Below are 25,035 nucleotides of genomic sequence, written 5' to 3'. Positions count from 1 at the left end.
ATAAAAATTGCCCTGGACTAAGTGAAATCAAGATGTTAATTGCTCATAGACATGTCTCACTTATGCAGATAGTCAGTATACTCCATTCATAGTATGTTTTACCATATCACATCAAAATCCAGTGCACATGTATGATACTTTTGCAATATATTACAACTGGGGAAACTGGGCAGAGGGGACACAGGACCCCTCTGAATTATTTTTTTAAAGCGTGTGAATCTGTATTTAAAAATTAAAAGTTTAATTAAAAATATAATGCTCTTTTCTTCCTCTCTCTTCCTTTCTCTCTTTAACCACACGATCTTTCTTTTAAATAAATGTGTAAAATTATATATGTAAGAATAAAATCTTTTCCTCTGACTCTTACCTTGATTTCTGTCAAACTTTTCTTTTTTTAATTTTTTTTAAGATTTTATTTATTTATTTGAAAGAGAGAGAATGAGAGATAGAGAGCACGAGAGGGAAGAGGGTCAGAGGGAGAAGCAGACTCCCCGCCAAGCAGGGAGTCCGATGCGGGACTCGATCCCGGGACTCCAGGATCATGACCTGAGCCGAAGGCAGTCGCTCAACCAACTGAGCCACCAGGCGCCCTCTGTCAAACTTTTCAATTAATTCTCTTTTTATTGTGGTTTCAGAAAGATAGAGACTACTTTTTTACTGTAAGAACATCCATTGGGTTCTGTAGAAGAAACTCTATAGCATATAATAATTTCCTATTTATTGGGGCACCTGTGTGGCTCAGTCGGTTGAGCATTGACTCTTGGTTTCAGCTCAAGTCTTGATCTCAGGATCATGAGATTGAGCCCCATGTTAGGCTCCAGGCTCAGCACAGAGTCCTCTGGAGATTCTCTCTCTCTCTCCCTTCCACTCTGTCCCTCCCCCACAACCCCTTCTCCTGCTCATGCATGCACACTCTCTCTCTCATTCTAAAATAAATAAATAAAATCTTTAAAAAATAATAGTAATTTCCCATGTGTCTTGGCTCTTTCTCATGCTATGCTTGGAATACCAGAAGTCCTTCTAGATTACAAAACGAATGTAAGGAAAAGCCAACTAAATCCTTTTCTCACTTCCACGTCCTACTCAATCTAGTCTCTTCTCCCCTATAGTCTAGCAGTTCCTGTGGTCGAACTCCTCAGTCATAGGACTTCACAGACTTCAGAGTGCAGAGATCAAAAGTAGGCTGATAATATGAAAACAAAAGCTGCTCAGAAAGTCAGAAAGCAAAGCACAAATAGGAATTCTACTCATTATATTAAATAAGAATCTAAGGAATTCAAAGCAACTCACGTTAACTGTGATTGAGATGCTGGGACCAATTACTCAAAGAAATACATGTGAATTTCTCATTCTTCTTGCTGGATTTTCTGAGCTAATGTGCTTATTTTAAAATATTATACTCTTGGGGCGCCTGGGTGGCTCAGGTCATGATCCCAGAGTCCTGGGATCCAGCCCTGCATTGGGCTCCCTGCTCAGCAGAGTGCCTGCTTCTCCCTCCCCCTCTAATGCTCCCCCTGCTTGTGCTCTCTCTCTCTCTGTCAAATGAATAAATAAAACCCTTAAATTTTTTAAAATAAAATATTATACTTTTCCTGGAAGTCTGCTTTAAATATCAATACACATATTCTTCAATGAATTAAAAATATCGATTTTCATGGTTACTAAGATCACATCACAGTGAAGAATCCCACGATTTATATGGCCATACCTTTATGTGTTTTTAATCGAAGACTTAATTTTCACCCCTTTGTAAAACTCTAACATTTATTACTAATCTGGGCCATTGTTCCTCTATTATAAGGTCAGATACTTGAAATCATATTAGAAAAGTAGGAAAAAATATTGATGACTTTTTATTTACTTTTTGAAACATTTATTAATAAGGGTAGTTCTTGGGGCACCTGGCTGGCTCAGTAGGTAGAGCATGCAACTCTTGGTCTCAGGGTTGTGAGTTTAAGCCCTACGTTGGGTGTAGAGCTTACCTTTAAAAAAAAATTTTTTTAAATAAAATCTTTAAAAAAAGGGGGGGGTGCCTGGGCAGCTCAGTTGTTAAGTGTCTGCCTTCAGCTCAGGTCATGATCCCAGGGTCCTGGGATCGAGCCCCACATCAGGCTCCCTGCTCAGTGGGGAGCGTGCTTCTCCCTCTCCCACTCCCCCTGCTTGTGTTCCCTCTCTCGCTGTGTCTCTCTCTGTCAAATAAATAAAATCTTTAAAAAAAAGTTTTTTTTTTAAATAAGGTCTCTTCTTATGTGCTGGAGAAGATTATAGTTATGCAATGTTAAATTTAAAAATAAAAATCCCACAAGTAAATGGTGCTGTCATCCACAAAGTGACTGCATTAATATATAATATGTAAGTGGCCTCTTTCTCAAGTTACTCACACAGTCATCACTGTTCACTTTCCCATCTTCCTTGGGAGGGACTTTTCTGTTTTGTCATCGTGGAAGGCATATAGTTTGCTGTCAGATTGGATTCAGACTTAGTTGGATATGGAACTGATATATCAATATTCTAGCATGTGAAAATTCTTTTTATGGGTAGGAAATCTCTTATCTTTGCTGGTTCAGAAAACAGCTCAAAAAATGAGGGATTTTTTTTTTAATCCTTGTATTACAGTTTTATGATGGAAGCTCTCTACCATGTTGTTACATCTATAAGCACCTCATAAGCTCCATTTTTTTTAAAGATTTTATTTATTTATTTGAGAGAGAGAGCACAAGCAGGGGGAGGGGCAGAGGGAGAAGCAAGCTCCCGGCTGAGCAGGGAGCCCGATGCAAGGCTCTATCCCAGGACCCCAGGATCACGACCCAAGCTGAAGGCAGATGCTCAACTGGCTGAGCCACCCAGGCGCCCCCCATAAGCTCCATTTTGGGCAATTTCAGTTTTCTCTATTTTTTATAATCTATATTCCAGATCAAAACTTGCTGGGTCAAGTGAGGAGATAAATGAACGCATTTTCCAGTTCAGTGCAGGGGTTGGAACGTCCAGAATTGAAGAAAAAAAAAGAGAGAGAGAAAGAGAGAGAGAGAGAGATGTGATACACAGATCTGTCTTAACATCAAGGAAAGTCATCCCTTCAGCCTGGGTAACATGATCTTGTGCCCATCACCTCACTTCTCAGAACTGAGTTGCATAAAACACTATTTTAATTTGTTTTTATTTGTGAAAATAAGCAACAGAATTTTAGTGGCTGTAATTATTATATTGATGCTATAAACCTCTCAAATGAAATGCCAGAGATGGTGGGGCACCTTTACTCAGGCATAGATCAACATGGCTATGCAAATCAGTACAGGGCCGTAAATCTTGGACTCCAAAGACTAAATAGTGGTGGGTCAAAAAGAAAACACATATTGGGGAAATAAGTATTTATTAACAAGCACTTATTTAAGGCACTTTGGATACAGACAAGGTTGATGATTACATGAGTTAGTTAATTAATTAATTTTAGGCCACTTGGAATATATAAAGACATGTGAAACTCATCCTTGCCATTAAAGACGAAGGATACCTAGTTAGAGATGACAAGACCCACAGCTATGAAAAGATAATGTGTAATGCAAAGCAATAATTGATAAATGCAAACAATGAGTGCTATTGGAGTTCACAGAAGGGACAGATCACTTTCAGACAGATAAACTAGGCCATATTTCATGGAGAATGTGATATTCTATTTGAATATGCAAATTAAAAGATTAAATGTTTGTCAAGTGTCTATTGCATACAATGCCCTCTGCTCAGTTTTGCATGGGAATCAAAGAAATTTATGTCATGGTCCTGCTCTAGAAGAGTTTATAACCTGGTCAAGAAAATGACTTGTAAACACATAAAAAGCCAAATAACAATTAAAGATATATTTCAAGACGATGCTAGAAATGATTACAACAGAAGGTGGTTCATGATTAGTTCTGCTAATTAGTTATGCAGCAAACAATTGCTTTAGACATTAGCAGATGGAGGCACTCACTTTCCTGACCTCTTAACAGCATTTCATAGAACAATTTCCTTTTTCTGTCTTCTAAGACTCCACGTGCACCTGGTCTCCCTGAACTACTCCAATTTCTCTAAACACCAAAGTAGATCAAGGCTCAGCCTGTGCCCCTTTTCTCTCTTTCGTTTACATTCACTCTGTTGAGGATCTGATCTGGTTTCATGCCTTTCAATCCCATCTACATGCTAATGGTTGACAAATGTTTATCTCCAGCCTAGACATTTTCCCTGAAAGTTTGCTTTGCTTATATCCAACTCTCCAGTCAAATTTCTATGTGATCATCTACAAGGCATCTCCAATTTAACATTAGTCCAAAGCTGAGCTCCCAAATTTCCCTTTAAAATTTGCTCTCTTTATAGTCTTTCTCACCTTAGTAGATGGCAGCTCTGTTCTTCCAGATGCTTGGGCAAAAATCCCTGGTGTCATCCTTGACTTTTCTTTCTCTTAAACCCCATATTGGATCTACCAGCAAATTCTATCAGCTCTGCCTTCAAAATTTATTCAGAATTAGACCACTTCTCACCTCTTCCATTACTTCCACCCTGATTCAAGAACCCATCAATAACCACCTAGATTATTACACCTTCCTCATGACCCATCTCTCTTTTTCCCATCTTTGTCGCAATCAAGCAACCAGTATGATTCTTCTAAAAATATCAATCAGATCATGTCCCTTTTCTACTCAAAACCTTCCAGTGGCTTTTCTTCTCATTCTGATTAAACCCAATATTCTTATGATGACCTATGAGGTCCTACACAAGCTGATTCCTCATTCCCTCTGATCTTGCCTATTTCTACATTCTGGCCACCTCTGTGTTCAGTGAATAAGCCAGGAACAGTGTTGTTTCAAGCCCTTTGTTCTTGCTGTTTTCTTTGCCTTGAATGTCCTTCCCCTAGAGAACCTCATGGCTTGCTCCTTCACCTCCGTCATGCCTTCACTCAGTAAAACATTCCTTGACCACCTCACTCTGTCTTATACTAGGTTCTCTCAGAAGCAGATCCAGATAAAAAGCATTTTAGAGCAAGTCATTTATTTGAAAGGTGGTCTCCTGGAATAGCAGTAAAGGAATAAGGACATGAAACAGAAAAGAAAAAAAAAGACAATATAGGTATATTCAGGAACAGATTGCTTCTGAAACCCAATGGGGCTCATATCCCATTGGGGTCTCTAGGGCACACGCTCTACAGAACCTCAGAGTTGTGACATGTGAAAGGTATTGATCCACCAATTCCTGTTAGACATTGTTTGAAGAATGTTCCTGAGAGTGTTCATTCCTGACACCCTGGACTTCCCTGTGTGTAGACAGAGCAGGAATCTGTGGTCAGAGAAAGCCTTTAGATAGAGAATCAAAGATAGTAGCAGCAGGAAGAGCTTCAGTGTATATTTGGGACCAAGGGGATTTGGGTGAGGCATTCCCAGTGCTGTAGCTTCTCCCAAATTCCCTCTCTCTGCTTGATTTTATCCCTATAGCATTTAACCCTATTTATGTACCATATATTTTACTTATTTATCTCATTTACTTGTCTCCTTTATGAGGCATGGATTTTTGTCTCATTTGTTCACAGCTGTATCCCCAAGACCTAATACAGTGTCTGAGACGTGAGCAGAAATAATAGCTTATGGATTGGTTATGAATGACTTCAGGCTGCGTGAATGGTCTAGGAAGTCCTGGAGAAGGGATAGAATCCCTTCTGGGTTAGGCAAGGGCATGGTCAGGAGAGCAATTCGAGAGCTCAAAAGCTGCAGGCCACAAGTTATAAGTGAGCTAGCATGTGGCAAGTGTGAGGACAAGCCATTCCTTTTCATTGGAGCAGATGGTTCTTTTAAAATAAAAATAAATGGAATGAGACAAGGTAGGTCTTGGCCAGACAAAACTGTCAAGCTGAGGAATTTGGGGTCTTTTCTGTAGGCAGCTAGGAGGAACTGAATGTTTTAAAAGAGGGGAGTTCATCATTGTGTTGTAAACCTCATAAAACTTATGTTTATGAAACACTGAAAGAATCAGGCAAGCTGATTTGGGGAACCAGGAATAAAGATGAGTTTAGAAGCTTTTTCAGAAGCACTAAGTGGGATGTGATAGAGTTTTATGGAGTCACACACGCACACACAAAAAAGGCTCACAGAATGCTGGAAGTAGTGGGGTGAAACTATTGATATCTGAGGTCCAGGCGACACAGGAGTGAACTTGTCATGACTCTGGGGTTTGGAGGCTGGAATTCGGTGGTTCAGTTACTACATGGAGTGCCCAAACACCTGCCCTTTGTGTTTTGACAATATAACTTAAGTGTTTATTCCATACTTTCTTTTTAGAATTTCTAAAGAGTCATAAGATTTACTGGATTTTCAGCTCAGAAGGGCTATTCCTAGCAGTACTATTTGCCATCTGAGCATTTCATATAAAACTCTAAGTAAGAAAGAAGAGCAAACCTGAAGACCACAGCTGACCCCAAGTAATTTCTTTTCTGACTGTCCCTGTGTTAAGGCAAATAAGAGAAACAAAGGCAGGGACCCTTGATCAACTATATTCTTTTATCCAAGGATATCAATAGAAACAAGTGACTTTTCTATTAATAGTCAACACAAAGTTTGGAAGGAACTTCTCAATCTACTTCCTTTCTCAGAGGCCTCGGGAATTTCTTAAGTGGGACCACAGTCTCTAGCTTGGCCTTCACTCACCTCTGTCGGCTCTGCTTTTCTTCTTGCACAAGCTGAGTGAGATATCTGTCCCAGAATCCCAACCTACTTTTGTGAAGGGATTGACATCTCTGATAGAGGTCTGTCCACATCCCGTCTTCTGGCCTGGAATGTTTCCGGGTAGTTATCAGGTAAGTTGGCCATTTAGCTGCAAGATTAGTTAAAAGACTTGCCGTCTAGCCGTGATATTTATTCAATTTGTAGTTTGACTCAATTAGCCAGTTTAGAATCTAGTTTCACAGCAGGAAATCTCATACACACAAATCAGTAGTTTTGAGAAACCTGATGAAATAATGGCTAGTTTACCCTGAAAAGCTTTGTAATCTAGAAGCCAACTGTCTAAGTAAATGCCCTAGTAATTAGATAATTATCCTAGCCCTGTGGTTGCCAGGGCCTTCTGCCAACATCCTCTTTTCCACTTGCTGCAATTTCTGTCTCACAAGCCTTTCCTGCTCAATTGCCTCACTAAAAAATAAAACAAGACCTGGTTCTTTCTTCTCAGAATGTCCCCATTGGCTTTCCGCTTCTTATAGGTTTTTACCCATTTTCAGCTTTCCTCCATTCTCCTCTTACTTTTTACAGTTACAGTCTTAGTATCATTTGGTTTATAGGATCCAAGATTATTAATGGGGCAAACTAATCTAGGGAACACACCTAGGTCTCCCCATAATGTTGTGCATGGAAATGCCTTCTAGAAGGGGTGGATGGGACCAGCGTTCTGTAAGACTGAACCAGATGATGTTCAGGGTGGACTTCCTCAGTATGAATTCTAGTTAAGGGCCCAATATTGGACCCTATGTTGAACTTAGATTTACTGCCAAATCATGTCAAATAGAAACACTGAAGTCTTATTGGGGAGGGTATGTGCTACGGTGAGTGCTGTGAATTGTGCAAGACTGTTGAATCACAGATCTGTACTTCTGAAACAAATAACGCAACATATTTTAAGAAAAAAGAAAAAGAAGAAGATAGCAGGAGAGAAAGAATGAAGGGGAGTAAGTCAGAGGGGGAGACGAACCAGGAGAGATGATGGACTCTGAAAAACAAACTGAGGGTTCTAGAGGGGAGGAGGGTAGGGGGATGGGTTAGCCTGGTGATGGGTATTAAAGAGGGCACATTCTGCATGGAGCACTGGGTGTTATGAACAAACAATGAATCATGGAACACTACATCAAAAACTAATGATGTAATATATGGTGATTAACATAACAATAAAAAATTTAAAAAAAAGATTTAAATAAAAAAAAAAAGAAAGAAACACTGAAGTCTTTTCCAAAAACAATTTCCGGAGAAGCATTTGATGGGTGGCAATCACCATGAGCTACAAAATCAATGCTATTTATTGTCTTCTCTCTTCTACAATTATTGTGTGTGTATAACTTTAAAGTTGTGTGATTTTGATCATCAAATTAGAAGCCTAAAAATATATTTCTAAATTGAGGTCAGGACAGTAATATCCAATTGAGGGCTTTTAATCCGTTGGTTATTAGAAGAAAAACAATGTTTGTAGTTGCTGCTAATATTTGCCAAGACTTTTAAAATCCTTAAGAAATATTAATAACTTTAGCTCCATAGTTATACTTACGAAATTTAGCATATGGAAATAGTCATGTGTGTAAATCAGGTTTTAGCCAGGAAAGCTGCTTCTAATAGTGAAAATGACATTCTATTTAGATTTCAAAGATTTAGTGACTGGTTAAATAAACTAAAGTATTTCTACATAATGTTGACATTAAAAATGGTGCAATTAAGGAAGATTAATGGCATAAAAAGATGTTTCTGTTATACTAAGTTTTAAAAAGGCAAATTTTATTTTATTTAATTTATTTAATTTATTTTTAAAGATTTTATTTTTATTTAGTTGAGAGAGAGCTCTGAGAGAGCAGGAGCAGGGGGAGGGGCAAAGGGAGGGAGAAACAGGCTCTCTGCTGAGCAGGAAACCCAAACCTGGCTCAATCCCAGGATCCTGGGATCACGACCTGAGCCAAAGGTAGATGCTTAAATGATTGAGCCACCCAGGGCCCTTAAAAAAAAAGACAAATTTTAAAACATTATTTTAAGTATATAAATCTTTTGTACAGATGCACACATTCAGAGAGAGAAAAACAATTTGGCAGGACATACCTCAGAATATCAGTGGTTATTGCTGTGTGGTAGAATTCTAGGTGTTTGTGTTGTCTTTCTTTTACTTATCTGCCCATCTTTTTCTACAATGAACATGAACTACTTTTATGATAATAGTGGGTTTTTTTTAAGAGTTTGTTCCTAGACTTCTTTTCAGTGTTCACTTTCAAAGGTGTCCATGGTTGGAGGTCTGAATGACACCTAAGACTGTTTAGTTATTCTTCCCTGTGACTGGGTTTTAGGCTGAGTGTCCCAGGGCTCATTAAACAAAAAACAATAAACAGGCATTTCCCAAGTGTAAACTAAGGGGAAATTTGCCCTCTGTCAGCAAGTTTTCCAGGTATACTAGTAGTCAAACTGAGTACAACAGTTTGTCTTTGTAGATAAAATTAAGTAGAGAGTTATAAAAGATCCACTTAATGTGATATTTTTCACAACCAAATTAGGTGATTTTGATTTTTCTTCTTCACACCACTTTTGATTGTTTTATACTGTACTTGTTATTCAGAGCCCAGTAGAGTGATTATGAGGAACATTTATTGATGGCTCCCACAGAGTAAATACATCATTTGAATTGTAGTGATTAGATTCCATTTAAATGGTCAAACCTCTATTGGGTAACTAGGCATGGGCCCAGTAGTATATTAGATACAGTGGGGTATTCAAATAACTCACAAAACAAATGTCCTGGAGGAGCTTACAGTTTTGACACAGAGACAGATAAATTAATAAATGCCCCGATATATATGGTGGGCTTCAATATCAGCACTGCGTCATACACACCGAGAGTCATGGAAGCAAAGGAGAGGGAGAGGTTAATTTTAAGCAAGAGAGCAGAAACGTTTTCTTAAGAGGAAGTGAGATTTGGGGCTAGAAATAAAGAAAAGTGTATTAGTCCCCTATTAGTTACAGGTAACAAATAAAATTCAAACTAGCTTAAATAAAAAGGCAATTTATTATCTTCTATACTAAGGATTTCTTGCTTATTGCAAGGGAGATCCAGGTTTAGCCTTCCCTCACTCTATTGACTTGATCACAGTCAAACTCTCCACAAAGAGGACTGCTAAAGATAGAAACTTATATACTTAAGGCTAATAATCCAGGCCCTTCTATTTCCTAACAACCATTCATTAAAAATCAGGGAAGATTTCATTTTTTGTTGTTGGAAACTGGAGGGGGAGATGAACCATGAGAGACTGTGGACTCTGAGAAACAAACTGAGGGTTCTAGAGGGGAGGGCGGTGGGGGGATGGGTTAGCCTGGTGATGGGTATTAAAGCGGGTACATATTCAATGGAGCACTGGGTGTTATATGCAATGAATCATGGAACACTACATCAAAAAAGTCAATTTAAAAAAAAGTTGGAACTTAAAAAAAAATCAAGGAAGATTCTCATTGGCTCTCCTTGGGAACCTGCCCATCCTGAGCCAATCCCTGTGGCCAGCTAGGTCACATGCCCACCTTGTATAGAATGATATATGGGGCAGGACATCATGACTGACAATTCCACCAGATCAGTTAGAGTTGGGGAGCTATGGCTTCCCCCCAAAAAGCAACAGAAAGAACGGATGGTCAAAACTACTGGGCAAACACTATCATTACCATCTTCATTTCAGACAGGTAGAATTTTGCAAAGTATTATGAGGGCAAAGCACTTGTGAGCAAAAGAAAGAAAGAAAGGCTAGGATATGAATGTAGGAAAATGCAAGGAATGTTTTGAACACAGTGGGTGCAAGGGGCTTGTGGGGTATAAAGTAATTCTACCCCAGTGATTATAGTCTCTGAATTGATGAAATGTTATAGGTATGTTTTCCTTTACTTAGATATTTATACCTGGGGAGCTTTGCATGCACACAACTATAAACTCAGCATTATTTAATTGTAATGAGAACTTGCATTTGAAGTATATCTTGTGATGAATATGTTTGTAAAGCAAAGAATTAAGTTGCCACCAGAAACACTAACCTTTAATTTTTCTGTTTTGTACATTTGAATTCTTATGCATTTTTGCTTAGGATAATGTATACTTAGACTAAATCTTTTTTTCCAAAAAATAAATTTTTAATCCCTTTAAAAAAATAACCCAACTTAAGGTTTTAGAGCATTGCCTGTTTCTAGTAAATGATTAATAAATGTATATAAATGCTTCTTTGAATTTGTATCAATAATTATAAAGTCATCTATCAATTTTAAAAGCCTATTTGGATCAGACATTTGTTTGTTCCTGGCAAAGCAGTGACTGGATGTGAATTTATATTATGATTCACAGAATCCCCATGGGCCCATGATGAATACAAGCCAATTGATGTTTTAATCCTTTCTGTCCTTCAGAAAGAAATGAAATTAAATGCTACATTTTTATTACTTAGTATTTGCTACATCGAGCTAAGATTAGATAGAATATAGAATTAAATCCTTGCAAAATGAACTTAAAATCTAAATTAGAAAGGTATGTAGGATTCTGACCTTGAGAAATTAATTGTAAAAGGGACAACTTAGTGAAGACTCAGGAACAAGACAAAAAAATCCAGAGATGGCAAAATATTCTGTCAGTATTTGCTGGTAATGGACTAAAGTATAAGATTAAAAGATCAATTTCCAGTTCCAACTTTGTCCTGACTTAGTAATTTTGAGCATGGCACCTCTCTTCAGGTGAACTTTCCTATCTTCAAACTTATTCATATCTTAGAGAGAAGCTGCATGCTATATGAAATAATATGAAGCATTTAAACTCCTCAGAATAAAGTTTTCACAACAAAATGAAATAATAATAGGGTACACTGTATCAATTACATCTGCTTTTATCATATAAAGCAAGCAAATCGGGATGAAACTTTTTATGTTAGAAGGATTCATTTCAAAATATGATTTTAAGAAAAATTCAACTGGTACATCTAAAATGAACCAATCTGGAGCCACCTGGGTGGCTCAGCCGGTTGAGCGTACAACTCTTGGTTTCAGCTCACGTTGTGATCTCAGGGTCGTGAGATCAAACCCCACGTCAGACTGCTTAAGGCTCTCTCTCTCTCTGGGTGCCTGAATGGCTCAGTCAGTTAAGCCTCTGCCTTTGGTTTAGGTCATGATCAGAGGGTCCTGGGATCAAGCCCCGCATTGGGCTCCCTGATCAGCAGGGAGCCTGCTTCTCTCCCTCCCTCTGCTCTCTCTCAAATAAATAAATAAAATCTTAAAAAAAAAAAACAACTTTTCCTCTGCTCCTCTCCCCAAAATCTGATTCATATTCAACCTTTGGAAAACATATTTTGCACTATGCAAAAATTATCCCATTACTACTTATTTAATACTCAATGCATAAAGCCATTCCTTAGAATAAATAATGTGTTAAATCAGTGGTACCCAGAAATATGTGACACATCCTTAGCTATTTAAAATTATCATTTAACAAAAGAAGTCATGTAACTGTTATCTGCCCTTTAGATATTTTGTATACTATTAAATACATTTTGTAAAATAGAAATTGAAAGTCTTGAGTATCTATAGATCTCAGACAAAAGAGTCACATGTGCCCTATCCAATTAAAATGACTACTTAAAGGAACATTTAGTGAGCTAATAATGATTGTAAGGTAATAATATAGTATGGGGATATAGATTATTTTAGAAGACATAAAAAGTTTTTTAAATTTAAAATTTTAAATATAAAATTAAATAATACTTAAAATATTGAAATAAACCCACTACAAAGAATCATGTGGTATTTGATTCAAATGAGGCTGGGGCTGGGAGTTTTTTTGAAGACAAGACTGATGATAGGAAGGTGAGGAATTTCCCACGATGGTTGGAAGGAGTGTGGATAGCTAGATCATATTACATAAGAAATAATTGACATAGTCACCAAATTTTAAACAAGGTGGAATGTGAAACAAATGCTTCATGTTTAATAACAGAATATCTTTATCAAAATAATATCTCTGTCTGGTACAGGGCACAACAGATGAGTCAACGCCAAAAAAGGATGGGATAAAAAGATGAACAACATGCCTCCTCCCTCCCCCCCTCCCCTCCCCTCACCACAGACTTAGCACACCCAAAGAGATGGATGCTGAGAGATGGATAGGAAAGGAGAAAGACGGAGACGAAATGAGGAGAGACGGATGAAGAAGCTACACTGTTGACTTTCATCTCCAGAATTCCTCCACATCTGCCTCCTCCCCTATATCCCTTGTTTCCAATTCCTCTTTGTTTCTTGGCCTCCTTTTTTAATTCTTAGCTGAACTCCCTGTCCCTCTCACTCCTAAAATGCTGACGTGGTTTGGAACCAGCAACTCTGCTTTGCACCTGTGAAGCTCTTCCGTGACTTGAGTATTGATGATGTGATTATCCACCTATGACCCCACATACAGTAAACCATGGAGAAAGGCACCTATTCCTATTCCCTGTGGTAGCCCAGTGGAGCCTGGACCAATCTGTACATGAGCCCACTAGACACTATTTGATTATGAAAGGAGATCAGACTTAAACTCCAGAGAAAGATTTAGAGGAAGATCCAGCAAAATCAGGGCACGTATCTCACCAAATTCTACTTAGATAGCTTAGGATGGTTGGCCATCCCTCTACTAATCTTCCAATGTCTAAAACAGAGTTTGGTTTCTATTACAATTCCTGATAAACAGAAGGCCCCCAGGAAATATTTAATGAAAGAGAGATGAATGAATAAATAAAATATTATAAGCACCAGCTCTAAGACCTAAGAATGATTATACTGGTTTTTGAGGGTGTGCATGAAGTTATAAAATATGACGAATCTTTAATTAGTAGAACATGTTTGGTGAAATTTCCATTCATATTTCTTTTAAGAAAAAAAGCAGGAAGCAGCTCAGCACATCTACTTGTCATCACTTTTAGAACATCTGTGGTTCTAAAACAGCTTTGAAAATAGTTACTTGCCTAGAGTAAGGTCTGACTTCTGCTGTATAAGCATTGAAGTGTTCTAAATTCGTACATGCTAGTACATACTCTCATAGATGGCAGTTAATGAAAATATTGATGAGGTGGCTTAAATCTTCTTCACACTCTGGTTTTATAGGAATATGTATATGTACATTTGACTCATTAAAACTTGGTCAAAATAAAGAAAAAAAAGCAGAGGGAACAGATGCAACATCATTTCCCCCCTTTTTTTGCATGAAAAACTGCACATTTACTCTAGAAATCCCAAATAAGAATGTTTACAGGAACAGTCGATGGAAGCAGCATGGGCTGGCATATAAAATGCTTACTGTTTAGCAGGAGAAAACGTCCTAAATACAGTGTGTCTCTCTCCATCAGCTGGTGTTCCCTGTTTGTGTTTCTTCAGATTGATCGGCTGGACGTGGATAGCATGTTTAGCAACATTGAATCCGTGCATCAGATATCAGCCAAGCTGCTGTCATTGTTGGAAGAGGCCACAACAGACGTGGAACCGGCCATGCAAGTAATCGGTATGTTTATTCTCTTCTTGAGTTCTACACTACAACAGGAAATAATATTTTAATAACCTCCCTTTGCTTTGGATTTATGTTTCTGACTCACCAAGCTTACCAGGAGATGCATAAATGCTAAACCTTTCTTCAGGCTCATTGTAATTACACAAATTCTGTATCTGTCTTCAAATGGGTTTCTATCTATTTGCTCAAGTCCCACAGTAACACTAAGCACACCATTTGCTTTTTAATTTTCAATCTTTCAACCTCTTTGCCTTCCAGATGTTCTCTCATTTTGTTTTATGGCTAACACTTACTCACTCTTTAAAGAATTAAATATTTAAATACTTTAATAGCTTTACTGATTTTAGTCACAGTATTTTTCAGATCTTACGCCTATGAATCCATTGACTTTGGGATTGTAAAATTTTTTGCATGAAGGGTTTTCATAATTTATAAAACACACAGGTTCTACTTTTCCCATGCTTTTCCTTTTTTCCCTATATTATTTGCTTTCCAGATATATTTTTACTCACGGTCATAGATTATTTTCTTACTCTGGTAAGATTTTGGAAAAAAATACAAAGATATCTTCGAGAAAACATTGAGCCAAATTTTTATCCCCTCCATTTCTTGGGTGTTTCAAAGGGAATACTGTACTGTGAACTTTCTGAAGGCAGTTACCTCATTGGAGATACATAGTGCTATGGAGGCTAAGACTTCTTTAAATTTTTTTTGGTTATTTTTCTATTTCAGGTATAACATGCAAAGTATGTTCCCTACAAGAATATTAAAACAAATCAGGAGTACAAGAATAAAACAATGCCACTATCTTCCTGATAAGTAACCATTGTTACCAGTTTGATGTGGATCCTTTCTTTGAGACATATACAGAGACACAAACACACACACCTTATATCTTTATTCACTGTGGCGTAGTTAGTGAAAATCAGGGTTTTAAAAATGAAATTGACCTTGTTTAGTATTTATGGAAGACCCAAAGCTTAATAAGCAAGGCTGATATTAAGCAAAGGTGAATCAACCTATTTGTAGCGTTTTACAGACTGAGAGGTCAGCTCACTCAAAAAGATTCTCCCACAAACAGGTTTAAATTTAATCATTACTTGTGACTGAAAGTCCCTATCACGTTCTGAAAGTTTGTGTTCCCCTAACATTCATATGTTGACACCCTAACCCTCAGTGTAATGGTATTTGTAGGTGAAGCTTTTGAGAGGTAATTTTGGTTTAGATGAAGTCATGAGGCGGTGAGAAAGCGGTCCCCATGATGGGATCAGTGTAAGGAAAGGAAGACAGACCAGAACTCCTTCTCTCCCTCCTTACCATGTGAGGACACAGCAAGAGGGCAGCTATCTGCAAACCAGAAAGGAGGTCCTCACTAGAAACTGAGGCAGGTGGCACCTTAATCTTGGACTTCTCAGCCTCCAGAACTGTGAGAAATCAATGTCTGTTGTTTAAGCCCTTCCTCCCCCCAGTCTATGGCATTTTGTCATGGCAGCCGGAGCTAACATAGTTTCTAATAAGTTGTAAATATAGTTTCTAAAGGAAGGACTCTATTCATTATTACTTTAGTGTGGATTCATTGTCCATTCATTTATTAATTCACTCAATGACTAGTTATTAAGTAGCAGCATGTATAAAGGTACTGTGTGGCATTGTTGGGTATCAAAAGATGAAAGAGATCATCTCTGTCCTTCAAAAGTTTGCCATTGAAAAGCTCCTTGAATTGAAGGTATTTGTGTAATACACCATCAGACTAATTTCTATGCCGCTGCAGTACTTCAGAGGATAAAAAAGAATATTTCTAGATGGGGAAATCACAGAAGGATCCTTGAAGATGTTACTTGGTCCTACAGTTACACTCCAGATTTCAATAAGTGGGGTCCAGTTCTGAAAGATCAAGTGAAAGCAACAGCATGAACAAAAGCATGGATAGCAAATGCCAAATGCCAAGCATGTTTAGGAAATGGCGAGAGATCAAGCCAAGCAGGAGTGAAGGATGAATCTGAAGCAGGAGTGAATCAGAAATGAATCTGTAGGGGTGCCTGGGTGGCTCAGTCTCTTAAGTCTCTGGCTCTTGGTTTCGGCTCAGGTCGTGATCTCATGGATTGTGAGATCAAGCCCCACCTGGCTCCATGCTCAGTGGAGAGTCTGCATGAAGATTCTCTCCCTCTGCACCTCCCCCCACTCTCACACATGAGCACACACTCTCTCTAAATAAATCTTTAAAAAGAAAAAGAAATGAATCTGTAAGTGTAGAATAGAGACAGACTATACTCAGAATCAAATTTGGAATTTACTCTGCAGGTACTGAGGAGCCATTAAAAGATTTTTCAGCAAGGGTGTGATGAGACATACAAGTTTCTGGAGAAAGAAAACTATGGTAAGTATGAAGAGAATGGATAGAAGGAGAAAATGAGTACTAGACTAGTAAATAGGTTGTTATAAATAACGCAGTCATGTGGTAACAAGCATCTAGGCTAAGGTAGATACAGTGAGACTAAGAAAGGGGGCTCAGATTCAAGAGAAATGTTGAATAAAGCATAAACAAGATTTAGGGGTTGGCTGCCTGTGCTAAAGTCAAAGACAATTCCAGGTTTAAGGAGACAAGTAGCCTAATTTATCTAGAACATCCTGGTTTTAGCCTAGTCTAGCATTCAGTCCAGTTTAGCATTTATCCTGGAATTTCTCCTTTTTAAGGAGAATCATTATTAATCACTGCACTACAAGAGATTTGGTGAGACCTCCACATTGTACTCCAATTTCTAACCGGTCTCTCCTAATAGAATATAAGAGGCAGGTGTATTTGACAGAGTTCTCACCATAACACTTGCTAAACTCTGAAAGACAGCCCATCTTTCCTTTCCCAACCTTTTGAAGTAGCATACATAGCCCTGGCTGACGAGAAGATGACATTTGGACATGAAGCTAACTGCTTCCTGTTCCGATGGGAGAGATGTTTCTGATGCTACGGATTCTGCTGTCCCCTGGGCATAGCAGCTAGGATGTCATGGCCCATGATGGGTGGCCCTTGCCGTGACCCGTGAGAGGCAAAAAGCCACCAGGCTATTAGTCAGGGGACTATTAGCGGGGCAATTAGGGAATTAAAGATTAGATGTAAGTGAAATTCCTGTGACAGGTAGAGGCTTTGCTGTCCTGCTACAGAGTATCTGGATGCTGTTGCTACAATAGTTGGGTAATTCATCTTAGGATACAAATCCATAACTTTTTTTAAAGATTTTATTTATTTGAGAGAGAGAGAATGAGAGATAGAGAGCACGAGAGGGAAGAGGGTCAGAGGGAGAAGCAGACTCCCTGCTGAGCAGGAAGCCCGATGTGGGACTTGATCCCGGGACTCCAGGAACATGACCTGAGCTGAAGGCAGTCGCTTAACCAACTGAGCCACCCAGGCGCCTCAAATCCATAACTTTTTAATAATCTGGTTATCTTCCTTTGTTTTGCAATAAACCCTTTCAGAAGCAAGTGTTTCATCTATGCATGTTTAATAAAAATTAAGTATTGATTTTCTGTTGCTCAAGAAAGTTGATGACGAACATATAACACACAGAATACTTGCTCTCCACCATGGGGTTCTTAATGTTATCACTGACTGTAAGACAATCGGAAGAGAAGAAATCTGCTGAAGAAGCAGCAATATCTACCTCAAAAGTTAGTCATTGCTTTAAGAAGATTGTGCCCATTATTTTCAAACCTTGGCATTTGGCATTTGTGGACCATGCTTCTGTTCATGCTGCTCCCTCCACCTGGAACCTTCTCAACCTTCTTCTGACTTGTTGAAATCCTATCTATACTTTTAAGCCCAAGTGCATGTGGTTTCACACTTACAGCTGCAGAGGTGTATAACATTGAGCACTTTATGCAGCATGGCTTCATTAGGTCAAATGACAGTTATCCTAAGTTAATTTCTCTCATTTTCAGTTCTGAGTTTCCTTGGGCCTGTAAGAAATGTAAAGCAGTGGTTATTAATAAGTTGACACAAATAGCAGAAGAGTTTACAAACAGTTAAATTATGACAGTTTTATAACAGTGTGAGCAGATAAATTAAATTTAAAAATTAATTAATTCTGATAATGATAAAAAAAAAAAGGTTTAACCAGGGGCACCTGGGTGGCACAGTTGGTTCAGCATCTGACTGTTAGTTTCGGCTCAGGTCATGATCTCGGGGTCCTGGGATCCAACCTGCATCAGGCTCCACGCTCAGTGTGGAACCCGTTAAAGTTTCTCTCTTCCTCTCCCTCTGCCCCTCCCCTTGTTCTCTCTCTCTCTCTCTCTCTCTCTAAAATAAATGAATGAATAAATTAAAAGAAAAAAGTTTAACAATTCACAGAACAGACAAAAACCTTTTGGAAGTTTATTGTGTCAAAGGCGAATTTTCTGACCTTATTGTGAATGCTACTGTACTTTAAAAAAATTAAGCTTGTGAATGCAAATGATAATATGAGTACATATTTTGGGGGAGCACAGCATCTCAGTAAAATAATATTTTTACTAAAGTAAAAAAAATCTATGGAACAAAAATTTACTTGAGATTGATTGTGGTGATTATGTACTAAAGCTGTGACATTCTATTAGTCGAAGTGGTAACTGTAGTCAAAATTCACACAGCTTTATATATACAAAGTTAGAGTGAACTATATACAATACCTGGAGGATAAAGCTGATATTAATTTTTTAAAAGATTTTATTTATTTGAGAGAGAGCGAGCATGAGTGGGGGCGGGGGGGGACAAAGGGAGAGGGGGAAGCAGTCTTCCCGCAGAGCAGGGAGCCCCATGTGGGGCTCGATCCCAGGACCCTGGGACCATGACCTGAGCCGAAGGCAGATGCTTAACAACTGAGCCACCCAGGTGCCCAGGCGTAAGCAATCTTATGCATGGTGGTAACACTTTCTTTGTTTGCTCCTGGTCAGTAATCAACTTTTAGAAATTGGTATTTTGTTCGAAATTAATTAGAAGTCTTTACTTAAAGTATTCAACAAAGAAAGGGAAAAAAGAACTACTTCAGCTTTTTAATCTTTACAATTGTAATTACTGAAAACAAAATTGTAAATAGGAAGACACTGAAGTTTATCACTACTAAAACAAGAAGTTAGCTTTAAAAAATCAGTTTATATGGTGTAGAAGATTTAATTTTAAAATTCTTTAATTCCATTTTGGAAAACTTGACCTACAGAAAGATGTTTTGATAGAGTTCCTATTAAATAGGATAAAATTATATCCTGTACCAGATTTTACAATATCTACATTTGGAAAAATATTTAAAAATCATAAATAGAAACAACTTCTTTGGTGAGCTTATTTTGTAAAAATAAAGAAAAGAATCCAAATGGAGGCAAAAGTTAGTACTTGTGAAAATATTTCAGCTCAAATATTTACATATTTCAATATGGAGAGATATATAATCAGAATTTTAATATTTTCCATTTAGCAGAATTTTCTTCAAGCATATCAGGTGCCTCTGTGCTTATATAAGAGTATTTTCCTAATTAAAAATATTATGGTTTACATATTTGAGCAGCAACATACATAATGCTAGATTTTAATATACATACATATACATGCGAGATTTTAGTCTACATACATACATAGATTTTAGAATAAAATAAATATTGAGTTCATACTGGTATAAATAAGTGAGGAGAAAGGAAAAGTCTTCCATATAGTAGATTTCATTGAATAAATATAGAAGGAAAGAGGAGAATCGAAAACCACCATTAGACAAACACTGCAGTTATAATTGTTGCAGCCAAATCCACTGATCAGTGTTTGATTTAGGGGGTGAAAGTTTGGGGAGAAATTTCATAGTTTCAAAGTATCTCCTAACTATTAACCTTAAGTTAAGGCACAGACAGTAACTTTTCAGTGAGGAACCAGGCAGAGACCACCTTAACCAAATGATCAAGGTCAACAGTACCAAGGAATAACACACATTTCCATCATAAACCTGTGATACAAGTGAGGAGGACATAGAACCATCTCTGTAGTACTTTTGCCCAAAATATGTGTGATCATGTCCAATCATGAGAAAACATTAGACATGAGCAAACTCAAATGAGGGACACTTGACAAAATAATGGGTCGATACTCTTCCAGAATGTCAAGGTCCTTAAAGGTAAGGTAATACTGAGGAACCTCAGCGTTTTAAGACTGCAGAAAACTAAGTCGGAGTAACAACAACAACAAAAAAAATGCGAGGGGAAGCCTGGATAAATTCTAGAACAGTAAAAGAATGTAGTGTTGAAATTCAAATATGGTGTTTAGTTTAGTTAATAGTACAAAAGCACACTTCATTTCCTTTTCTGACAATTGTACTATGGTTATACAAGATGTTAAGTGGAGAGAAGGATATCCGAAAACTACCGGAGCTAGTTTTGCAACTTTCTGTTAAGTATAAAATTACTTCAAAATAAAAATACTATGGCTTTACAGAGAAAACTCAATCGAATGTGTTCACAATTTTTTAATTTACCAATCATAAGTTGCAGCTTTGAGGAAGATGATAGAAGAATAGATAAATGAAATTAAAACAGTAAGACCATATTTGAAAAAGAACCAGTTGGAGTCATATTTTAATTTCCTTGTCATTGACATCTGGGCCAGCCTTGTGGCTTGCTTTGGCCGATAAAATGTGGCAAAATGATGTTCTACAATAGCTTTGTGACATCCACTGTCTGCTCAGGGAGAGAGAAGGCTCAAACTACCCAATCATTTCAATCAACACAGTCAAGGCCTTGAGCATGTGATGGCTTCCTCAGCCAGCTGGCCTCTGGTTCTGGATTACAAACACATGAATAAACCCCAACAACACCCGGAGACAAGCCATCCCAGCTGAACCTTGTTCAAATTGTCAATCCAGAGAATTGTGAGCAAACAGTGTTGTTTTAAGCCTTCAAGGTTTGGGGTGATTTTTTTTTTTTTCTGCAGCAATAGCTAACTAATACAGATTCACAGAGAGAAATGAATTCAATTTAGATGAAGAAAAACTTGATTTGGAAAATGGATTTTGAGCTTGGACTTGAAGGATTTAGAAAGGTGGAGATTGAAGCCAATGATTTTTTTTAAAGATTATTTATCTTAGAGAGAAAGCACGAATGGGAGGGGTGGAAGGAGAGAGAGAGAGAGAATCTCAAGCCGACTCTGTGCTCAGCGGAGAGCCCAACAGGGGGTGGTCTCACAGGGCTCGATCTCATGACCCAAGCAGAAACCAAGAGCTGGGGGCTTAACTGAGTGTACCAGCCAGGTGTCCTGAAGCAAAGGACTGTCTAAATGACAAATGGCATAGAGGCCCCAAGGCAGGAGAGTATAGGAAATTCTCATAAAGGAGAGCAATCTAATGTGGCTGGAGCATAGTGCCAAGGAGACTTCCATGACCCATACACAGTAGCCATATCAGTACAGGGTTCACTGACAATTTCTACTCCCCTCCCCCTGCCCCGGGGATTGCTATTACTAAATCTTTCACCAAAGCTCTTACATTTCATAGGATAACCTGATTTTTGGTGGGACATGGCCAAAATGAAAAGCACAGGTGTCCCATTTCTCTGTCCTTAGATGGCACGAATGAGAGGTTGTGATTCACTGATCTAGTGCCAAAGGGAAACTTTCCAGGTGCCTAGATAAACCAGGAGGAGGATTTTACTCAATAATAACCTTGGGGTTTGGATGAGGTTCAAGTTTAAGCACAGAGGCATATGTCTGTAGATATGAGAGCCCTGGGGAACTGTCTGGACTATCATGCCAAGATAGAAACTGGATTTTAAAATTTTGACTGCAGCGGGCTGTCTAAATAGGAAATGGGTTCTAAATCTTCAGAAATGGGAGTATGAGATGTGGTTCTTATTTCCATTTAAACTGAAGATAACTCTGTAACAATTTAAGAAAAGAGCAAAGACAAAACAGGTAAAATGTTGGTGTAGGGTTTAAGAACACAAGGGCTTCGATATCAGGCTGACATTGATTTACATCCTGGCTCATCTGATTACTAGATGTTTCATCTTAGGCAAGTTACAAAATCTCATTGAACTTCAGTTTTTCATGTGGAAATTTGAGGTAATTATACCATGTATAAAATACATGGAGTATTTGTGAAGATTAAGTAAAATCGTATAAATAATGATGCCTATTCTTAATAAATACCCAACACATGAGATTACTAATTTGTTATCCTAAGAATATTAAATTTACCCATCTATTTACAAAGCTTGATTTCTTATGTATGTAGTCACAGAATAAAATGTGATTTTCCCCCCAGAGGTCTTGATCATGTTTTTCAAACAATCAGATTCATTGGATGTGTTTAGTTTCTAGGTGCTCCCAATATCTGTGCATCTTGGTGATTCATTGATCTAATAAGGCAACATATTTTCTTCTATAAAGCATGATTGAACATATCAAGTATCATTTCCACATTTGATAAAGTGAACAACAATGAACAGCAATGCAGCAGACATTTTCCAAAGATGGCTTTCAATAGACCACGCCCCCTGGTAGTCACCCTGCTGTGCAATCTAGTGCTATATCCCTGAGACTCACTAAATCCTACAATGCAGTAGAAGTGACGCTGTGTCAGGGACTGGGGGTCTCAGCCTTAAGAAAGCCTGGCAGTTTCTACCTTAGTGATTTGAGGAACTTGCATTTAAGAAGTCCAGCTACCCTGCTAGAAATATCCCACGGAGGGGTCACACGGAAAGAGATTAGACCTGAGACTATGTAGGGTGAGAAAGTGGCCCAGCTGTTTCAGCCTCCCAGCTGAGGCCAGCGTTCTCGCTGTCCCTGCCAAGGCACCAGCTTTGTGAATGAGCCATCTTGAACCATCCGGTCAGTTCAGCCCTGGGTTGACTGCAGCCCCAGCAGGCATCAAGGGGAGCAGAAGAACCGATTCCAGCCAACCCACAGAATTGTGAGAGAAAATCAAAACGGTTGTTGTAAGATACTAAGTTTTGAGGTGGTCTGTCACATAGACAGATAACCAAAAGAGAGTTTGTATCCTCTTATCTACATTTGCAACAATGCTGTAATTTTTCAAAGCATTATAAAAAAAAAAAAAGACAGAGTTATGACGATGTTTGAGTCTACTTTAGGTGCTTACCTCCTGCACACTATACTGAGAACCAGAACTGAAAGAAGCTTGTGGTAAAGGAATTACAATTTCTCATTTGCCTTTTCCTGCGGGTGAGTTTATCCTTTGAGAGAAAGACAATTTAGAGCTTTCTGTTCTTTGAAGGTGAAGTGGTGATGCAGTGTTGTTCTACAGCGGTACTTTGTTCTCCTAAAGCAGTGTCTCTTGTATGTCCCTGAAGCAGGAATCTGTGCCTTTAGCAGTGATTTTGTGAGAAGAACATTAGTCACTGATAATTCATGTCGTGTTGCCATGTGGGAGATGCCACAAAATAGCTCACCTGAATAATTTTTCTAAAGAGTGTGTGTGTGTGCATGTATGTCTGTGCATGTGTGTGTATGTGTGTGTATTGTACTCAGAACACAGGTAGGTTCAACATAGTTAATTCTGGTCAGTGGGGACAGGTTGGAGCACCCTAGACCTGCATCCTAGAATGTGTGAGGCCAGTAGGAGCAAGACCCAGATGCAGCAGCTGAAAGATCTGGGCATTTTATTCTAAATGTTAGCAGTAATAGAAAAGCTATCAGCTTCAGAGAATGTGACAGGGAAAAAAGGGGGTTTTTTGGGGGGTGGGGGAGAGGTCAAGCATACGCAATCCATACAGGAGAGGACAAAGCAGCAGGAGGCAGTGGATAGCAGAATACAATGTGGGCTTGGGCTTCCAACTACTTGAGTGTGGTCAAGCTGGATCCCAGGGCTACAAGGACTTATTTCTTGTAATAAAAATAAAGCCAGGGTGGTGTAGTAACATGTTCTACTGTTCTGTTCTCTGAGGAGAATGTGAAGCTCCAGGATGCTGTGCTGTGGGGCCAGCTCATGGAAGTCAGTGACTTAGCTATGCAGGCAGACCTAAATGGAGCTGTGAAAAATCAAATATTGTGCAAAATACACATAGAAATAAAGTCCTAACTCCTACAAATGTAAGAGTTCTCTGAACCCCTGAACATTTCCCAATAGCCAGGGAGTAAAAGAAGTACATTTACAGGGGTGCAAACCTTCAAGGTGCACTGTAGCCCTTAGGGAACGTGGCCTTTGGTGGGAAACGAATCTGTGTTTTCATTCCAGCTCTGTCACCATGAGATCTGCGGCCGGGGCCGAGTCACTCAGATCAGTGAGGATGGCACTTGCCCACCTAGGTCAGAAACCTCACCAAGAGGACTTAACCAAAAAAGGGACATTTTCCTCACAGAACAAGAAATCCATAATTCAATAGTCCAGAACTGGGGGAGCTGCATGCTGGCTCCTTGCAGCCTTTTCCTTCTTAGTACTCAACGTGTGGTGATGTGTGGTGTGTGGCCTCCTGGCCTCACAATGACTGCTGCACTGTCAAGCATGGCTTCCTGCAGGCAGTAACAGCAAAACCACCTCCTCCTGAGGCTTTTTTTTTTTCATTTGGGAGGAACAGAAGCCCTTCCCAGTGACTTCAACCTATATCTCATGATTTCATTTCACACACAAACACACTCACACACAAATACACACTTGCACACATCCTTGGCCACCCCTGACTGCCAGACATTGGAGAAAGGTCAGTATTTTTAAGTGGGTGCATTGCCAGTCTAACTTTTGTTAGTTTGGAACAAAGAATGGATAAGAAGCTAGCAATGGATGCCACATTCATCTGTTCATATTTCAAATGGGAATAGCAAGT

At 38.6% G+C, this 25,035-nt stretch overlaps 1 protein-coding gene across 1 annotated transcript in view; it reads left to right on the top strand.

Moving 5' to 3' along the window:
* Positions 1-25,035, top strand: part of ARHGEF38 (Rho guanine nucleotide exchange factor 38) — a 118,613-nt gene that overhangs the window by 38,623 nt on the left and 54,955 nt on the right. Inside the window, exon 3 of the mRNA XM_028121255.1 lies at positions 14,124-14,247. Coding sequence (XP_027977056.1) covers positions 14,124-14,247 — 124 coding nt within the window. The remainder of the gene's footprint in view (positions 1-14,123; positions 14,248-25,035) is intronic.

Source organism: Eumetopias jubatus, unplaced genomic scaffold, assembly GCF_037043125.1.
Source record: "Eumetopias jubatus isolate StellerSeaLion01/CBP00866 unplaced genomic scaffold, mEumJub1_p1.0 scaffold_2, whole genome shotgun sequence".
Taxonomy (NCBI): domain Eukaryota; kingdom Metazoa; phylum Chordata; class Mammalia; order Carnivora; family Otariidae; genus Eumetopias; species Eumetopias jubatus.
The sequence above is the reverse complement of the archived record's forward strand: the minus strand, read 5'-3'. Positions and strand labels throughout refer to the sequence as shown.